Source organism: Colobus angolensis, unplaced genomic scaffold (assembly GCF_000951035.1).
Source record: "Colobus angolensis palliatus isolate OR3802 unplaced genomic scaffold, Cang.pa_1.0 Scaffold186, whole genome shotgun sequence".
In the NCBI taxonomy this organism is placed as follows: Eukaryota; Metazoa; Chordata; class Mammalia; order Primates; family Cercopithecidae; genus Colobus; species Colobus angolensis.
The window spans coordinates 812,475-819,611 of record NW_012114999.1 but is presented as its reverse complement, the minus strand read 5'-3'; the positions used below and the strand labels follow the sequence as shown (position 1 = coordinate 819,611).

At 38.3% G+C, this 7,137-nt stretch overlaps 1 protein-coding gene across 1 annotated transcript in view; it reads right to left on the bottom strand.

The window, feature by feature from the left end:
* Window positions 1-1,619: 1,619 nt before the first annotated feature.
* BRDT (bromodomain, testis-specific) overlaps window positions 1,620-7,137 on the bottom strand; it is a 64,488-nt gene continuing 58,970 nt past the window's right edge. Inside the window, exon 17 of the mRNA XM_011940041.1 lies at window positions 1,620-1,835. Within this exon, the coding sequence (XP_011795431.1) occupies window positions 1,767-1,835 (69 nt within the window). The 3' untranslated portion in view covers window positions 1,620-1,766. The remainder of the gene's footprint in view (window positions 1,836-7,137) is intronic.

The window sequence follows — 7,137 nt, the reverse complement described above, 5'->3', positions numbered from 1 at the left end:
CGGGGGCGTCGGTGGGGCCTCCTGACCCACCCCCCTCCGCCCACCAACTGCCAGAAGCTGGGACTACAGATGCGTGCCACCACGCCCAGCTAATTTTTGTATTATTTTTGTAGAGACAGAGTCTCAACATGTTGCCTAGGCTGGTCTTGAATTCCTGAGCTCAAGCAATCTGTCTGTCTCAGCCTCCCAAAGTGCTGGGATTACAGGTCTGAGCCACCCTGTCACTTTAATTCTGGCTGTGTCATGAAGGTCACATCACCATTTAGTTACTACTTAATCATGTTTTTAAAATGCCTGATTAAAATTTAAAGATAGTTTGAAAATTTATCATATTAATTGTAAAAATAAGTGAAGTCAAGACAACTTTTTCTCTATATATAATAAACATACACTTTGAATTTTTACTTTAGATGGTATCAGAACACTGCCTAAATCATGTTACACTTCAAGAGTTCAAAATTTTAAAATACATTAAGCTGATACACATGGTTTACACGTAATTGCAACTTGAAAATAACAAGAGAAATATTTTACAGAATATTTAAATAAGTCTTATTGTAGTTAAAATATTTTAAACATTCATTGCTATCACATATGCATATTAAGAAATGTCTCAAGTTTATATAGAAACTTACATACATAATATTCACTATTAAATATTACAAATAAATATTTTAGTTATTTTGACTCAAATTCAGCATCTTTGAAACCATCGGCAATATTTCTTTTTTTTTTTTCTTTTTTTGAGACAGGGTCTCACTCTGTTGGTTAAGCTGGATTGAAGTGGCACAAACACAGTTCACTGTAGCCTTGACCTTGTGGGCTCAAGTGATCCTCCTGCTTTAGCCTTCCATGTAGCTGGGACTATTGGTGTGTGCCACCATGCCTAATTTTTTTTTTTTTTTTTTTGTAGAGGCAGGGGTCTCACTCTGTCACCCAGGCTGGAGTGCAGTGGTGAAATTTCAGCTCACTGCAACCTCTGCCTCCTGGACTCAAGTGATCTTCCCACCCCAGCTTCCCAAGTAGCTGGGCTCACGGGCATGCACCACCACACCCAGCTGATTTTTTTGTATTTTTTGTAGAGACAAGGTTTCACCATGTTTCCCAGGTCCAAACTCCTGAGCTCAAGAAATCTGCCCACCTTGGTCTCCCAAAGTGCTGGGATTATAGGTGTGAGCCACCACAACTGGCAGTTCCAGCCCATATTTCTTTAAAACTACATTTCAATATAAATTTTTAATATAGAACCAGCTGGGAATCTTATGAAATCTGACATTCAGTGAAACCAAGTATTATTTGTTAGAATCTAAATATTTTTGAAGGCAGACAAATATTTGTTTTAAAAGTTAAAAACTCAACAGGAACTATGTTTTTTATACACTTTCATATATTCTTCATTATTTTTCACTTATTGAATTACAAAAATCATACTCTTCATTTTTAAACAAGCAGGAACTATCTTGGATTTTCATTGTTTAGTACAGGGCCTATAATACATAGACAATTATTTACAGAATGAATGAATATTTGGGAATTTTGTCCAATTTTTAGGGATCCAAAATTACTAAATTTCCTGTGAAATTATGTCATTTGAAAAATAAGCATGTAGCTATTAAAAATGTAAGTGAAAACTGTTTAATCATTTTAGAGCAGTCAAAATACAATATAAGATTGGTATTTTGGTATCTGAAAGCAATCACTTTACCATATGCATTTTGATCTTTTACCATTCATTTTAAGTTGATGGTTAATTTAAAAACTAAGTTTTAATCAAAGTTGTTTTCAAACATTGTCATAATGTCACTTTGAAGGGTCATATCAATGGTACCCGCCATCTGTAGAAAAAGAAGAAAATTTTAAGATTACTTTAAAAATGTATGCCTTTACTAAAACTCTACAATAATGATTATGCAACATTTGGGAACAGATCATACAAAATGAAAACTATTCAATAATTTTTTTATTTTTATTTTCTCAGGTTGAACAATAAATTTGTACGTAATTATTTTTGTTCAAATACTACTTGATTTGTTAATATATTGTTCATGTAATAAATAAAAAACAAAACCTACAAGAACACTAAGAATAAGTTTGACCCCACTTCACAAGTGAAAGTTCAATGTTGACAGAGTGGGTAAGAACATGAACTCTGAGAGCACATTGTCTTATTTATAAACCCAACATAACACCAGACACACAAAATTACTTTCTGAATGAACCAATATCTTTGTTATGCCAGATAACTATAATATGTAATGCTAAAGCTATGGGCTTTCCTTGATTCTGCCACTTACTAACTGTGTAACCTAGTAAGTAAGGTTACACTTTACTGTGTAACCTATTCTATGTATAGGCATTTATGAAGAATTAGATTACATGTATAACATTCAGCAAAATGCCATATTAATCACTAAAAAGCTATTTAAAAAATAAGCCAAAGTAGAGAAAAAGCTAATTAAGACAAAGGAAACAAATGTCAACTATATTCTGAAGCCTTTTCTAAATGCCCTTATAGGTAGATATTCTTTAGCATCTGAGATGACACCAAATATTAAAGTTCACAAAATTATTTTTAAAAAATAAATCAATAAACAGTAACAGACCAGAGTGGTAGGTAAAAGCACCAATTTGCAATCAGTGGGTTGGCTTCTTGAATGGGAATTAGCATTCTCATTAGCTATGTGGGGAAATATTTGGAACTATGATTTACCTACTGAAAGAATATTTGAAAGGTATGTCTGACTCTTACAAACCATATAAATTTCTTTAAATCTGCCTTAGAGACAAAGGAATACTTCTTAAATCTTAATCTAGATTAGATTACATTCTTTTTTTTTTTTTTTTTTTTAACGGAGTCTTGCTCTGTCGCCCAGGCTGGAGTGCAGTGGCCTGATCTCTGCTCACTGCAAGCTCTACCTCCCAGGTTCACGCCATTCTCCTGCCTCAGCCTCCCGAGTAGCTGGGACTACAGGCGCCCGCCATCACGCCCGGCTAATTTTTTTGTATTTTTAATAGAGATGGGGTTTCACCATGTTGACCAGGATGGTCTCGATCTTCTGACCTCGTTATCCGCCCACCTCGGCCTCCCAAAGTGCTGGGATTACAGGTGTGAGCCACCGCGCCCGGTCATTTATTTATTTATTTTTTTGAAACAGAGTGTCATTTTGTCGCCCAGGCTGGAGTGCAGTGGCATGATCTCAGCTCACTGCAACCTCCGCCTCCTGGGTTCAAGTAATTCTCTTTCCTCAGCCTCCCAAGGAGCTGGGATTACAGGTGTGTACCGCCATGCCCAGGTGATTTTTGCATTTTTAGTAGAGTCAGGATTTTGCCACATTGGCCAGGCTGGTGTTGAACTCCTGACCTCAAGTGATCCACCTGCCTTGGCCTCCCAAAGTGTGAGATCACAAGGCGCAAGCTACTGCAACTGGCACAGACTACACTCTTTTTTTTTTTTCTTGAGACAGAGTCTCACTCTGTCACCCAGGCTGGAGTGCAGTGGCATGACCTCAACTCACTGCAACCTCTGCCTCACAGGTTCAGGTGATTCTCATGCCTTAGCCTCCCAAGTAGCTGGGGCTACAGGTACGCACCACCAAGCCCAACTAATTCTTGTAGTTTTAGTAGAGATGGGGTTTCACTCTGTTGGTCAGGCTGGTCTTGAACTCCTGACCTCAAGTGATCCACCTGCCTTGGCCTCCCAAAGTGTTGGGATAACAGGCATGAGCCACTGCACCCAGCCCCAGACTACATTCTTAACACCCAGTTTTTAGGATGCCAAATGTCTAGCCCAGATAGTTTCTTAAAGTTCTATTCTAAGCCTCCAATATAGGCATTGGATACGTTGTCCTAGTTTAAATATCATGTGATACTGCTATAAGTATCCAGACATACTGCAAAATTTGTAGAATATGTAATGAAACCTGCTTTTATTTAAAGGTTGTGTGTATTGGCTTATTTTAGATTTTCTTACATCTTGACTAAAATCTGTGCATGTGGAACAATTATCGACAGAGAACTGGTATTCTCTGTACCAATTAACCTTAGATACCATGATTTTTTTTTTTTAATAGATGGAGTTTTGCTCTTGTTGCCCAGGCTGGAGTGCAGTGGCGTGATCTCGGCTCACTGTAACCTCTGCCTCCCAGTTCAAACGATTTTTCTGCCTCAGCCTCCTAAGTAGCTAGGATTACAGGTGCGCCACCATGGCTGGCCAATTTTTGTATTTTTAGTAGAGATGGGGTTTCACCATGTTGGCCAGGCTGGTCTCAAACTCTTAACTTCCAGTGATCTGCCTGCCTCGGCCTCCCAAAGTGTTAAGATTATAGGCGTGAGCCACTGCACCCAGCCAATACCATGATTTTTAATACTAATGCTCCCCATAGCTGACACTATAAGCTGGCTGTTCCTTCCCATGTGGTCCTAAACACACTCTTCAACTATTCAAATTTAAGATAAAAAGTTTGGCCAAGGGAACTAGCATGTGGTGAACTTTTGGGAGCTCTGCTAAGTGTCAAGTTGTTATTGCTTTATAGAGTATGGCTCTCTCGATTGGCAGCAAGAGGCTGGGCTGTCAAAAATGATAGCAAATAGATCCAAGGTCAGGTTGTTAGTTACCAAGCTGCTAAATGTAACATCATTAGTCAACTTTCAGTGGGTTCCTAGTCTAGTTATGTTCCAGAAAAGTGCTTAGAATACTAGGAAATGTATCAAGTTACCTAGCTGTGTTGTTGGGCTGCAACTAAGGTGCAGTGAAATCACTTGGGGGTGACTTAAGTCAGGCCTTTGTGAGTACCAACAGGAAACATTTTTACATCAGTACAGAAAGACTTTAGGTCAACTACTAATGAAATTTAACAATGAGTTCCTAAAAACCTCCAAAAAGACAATACCAAAAAGTTTCTATTTAAAATTGAGTTCATTAAAGTGTAAAATTCAGTTCCTTAGTTGCATTAGCTACATTTCCCGTGCTCAAGAGCCCTATGTGGCTATTTCCTAGTATGTTTGAATGGATAAAGCATATTTCTGTCACTGTAGAAAGTTCCATTAAGATCACACTGCTCTAAAGTAAACTTCACCATGTTAAATGTACAGCTCTATTAAATGTGATTTGTTTCTACCTTAGTATTATAAAATATGTGGCTGACAAAACTTTTGTTATTCCCTAGAAAATTACTCTGTACTTTAACAAACGCTATAGCTAAAGCCAATGGCTCTTCTCTTCTCAAACTAATGTTCTCATATGCCTTATGAATTTACATGTTTTTCCTAGGATTACAAAAATATCTAGTTCTATGGGACTAAGATTGCTAGAAAAAAAAAAAAATCTAGCACCCAACAAGGTAATATTCACGACATCTGGTATTTATGATTATTAGTTATGCAAAGCAGAAAAACACTATTCACAAAGAAGAGACTAACCAATCAATTGAAACTGACCTAGAACTGATAAAATACTGGAATTAGCAGAGAAGCACATTAAAACAGTTATTTTAACTGTATTCCATTTTTTCAGAAGTTTAATACAGATGAAAAACAAAAAACCACACACATTTTTAATAAACCCAAATCTCACATCTACAATGTCTGGGATGAAAAATAAAACACTGGGGATTAACAGAAGATTAGACACTGAAGAAAAGACTGGTGAATTTATCCAAAATGAAATTCAAAGGGAGAAAAGAATTTTAAAAAATTAAAAGAGCAGCCCAGGTGCAGGTGGCTCACGCCTGTAATCCTAACACTTTGGGAGGCAGAGGCAGGCAGATCCCTTAAGGACAGGAGTTTGAGATTAGCCCTGGCCAACATGGTGAAATCCTGTCTCTACTAAAAAAATAAAAACAAAAACAAAATTAGCTGGGCATGGTAGCATGTGCCTGTAGTCCCAGCTACTTGAGAGGCTGTGCCATGAGAATCACTTGAACCTGGGAGGAGGCAGAGGTTGCAGTGAGCCGAGATCACACCACTGCACTGCAGCCTGAGCAACAGAGTGAGATTCAGTCTCAAAAAAAAAAAAAAAAAAAAAAAAAAAAAAAAAAAATTAGAAGTGCATTAGTGAGCTATGGGGCAACTTTGAATGGTCTAATACATAAATAGCTGGAGTCCTCACAAGGGAGTGAGGGGGGATATTATTTGAATAAATAATGGCCGAAAGCTTTCCAAGCTTGATGAAAACTATAAACACACATCTCGAATAAGCTCAACAAATCACAAGAAACATGAAGAAAACAATTGCTGAAACCCAGTGATTAATACAAACGTTAAAGGCAAGTAGAGGAAAAACATACTATATACAGAAGACCAAACATAATAGTATTGGATTTCTCAGTGGAAACAATGGAATCAATGAGACAGTGAACAAGTACCTATAAAGTGCTAAAAGAAAAAATATTAAAGCTCTAAGAGTTCTAAATTCAGCAAAAGTATCTTTCAAAATTGAAGGCAGGGCCAGGTGCAGTGGCTCACACCTGTAATTCTAGCTCACACCTGTAATTCTAGCACTCTGGGAGGCAGAGGCAGGCAGACTGCTTGAGCCCAGGAGTTCAAGACCACCCTGGGCCACACAGTGAGACTTTGTCTCTACAAAAAAAAAACACAAAAAACCATCAAAAAATTAGCTGGCTGTGGTGGTGCATGCCTGTGGTCCCAGCTGCTGGGGGGTTGGGGTAGAAGGATCGCTTGAGCCTGGGAGGTCAAGCCTGCAGTGAGCCATGATCATGCTGCTGCACTCCAGCCTGGGCAACAGAGTGAGACTGTATCCAAAAAAAAAAAGAGTGGCAAGTTGAAAAACCTGCAAACAAATGTTTATGACAACTTTATTCTTAATTGCCTGCTACTTGGGAGGCTGAGGCAGGAGAACTGTTTGAACCGGGGAGGTGGAGGTTGCAGTGAGCTGAGATTACACCATTGCATTACAGGCTGGGCAACAAGAGCGAAACTCCATCTCAAAAATAAATGAATAAATAAGTAAAATAAACAAAGAAATGAAAAGCGCACGAAGTGGTAACTGCATAAATATAAGATTCTTTCCTTATTATTTAAAACAATTTGGCCGGGCGTGGTGGCTCAAGCCTGTAATCCCAGCACTTTGGGAGGCCGAGACGGGCGGATCACGAGGTCAGGAGATCGAGACCATCCTGG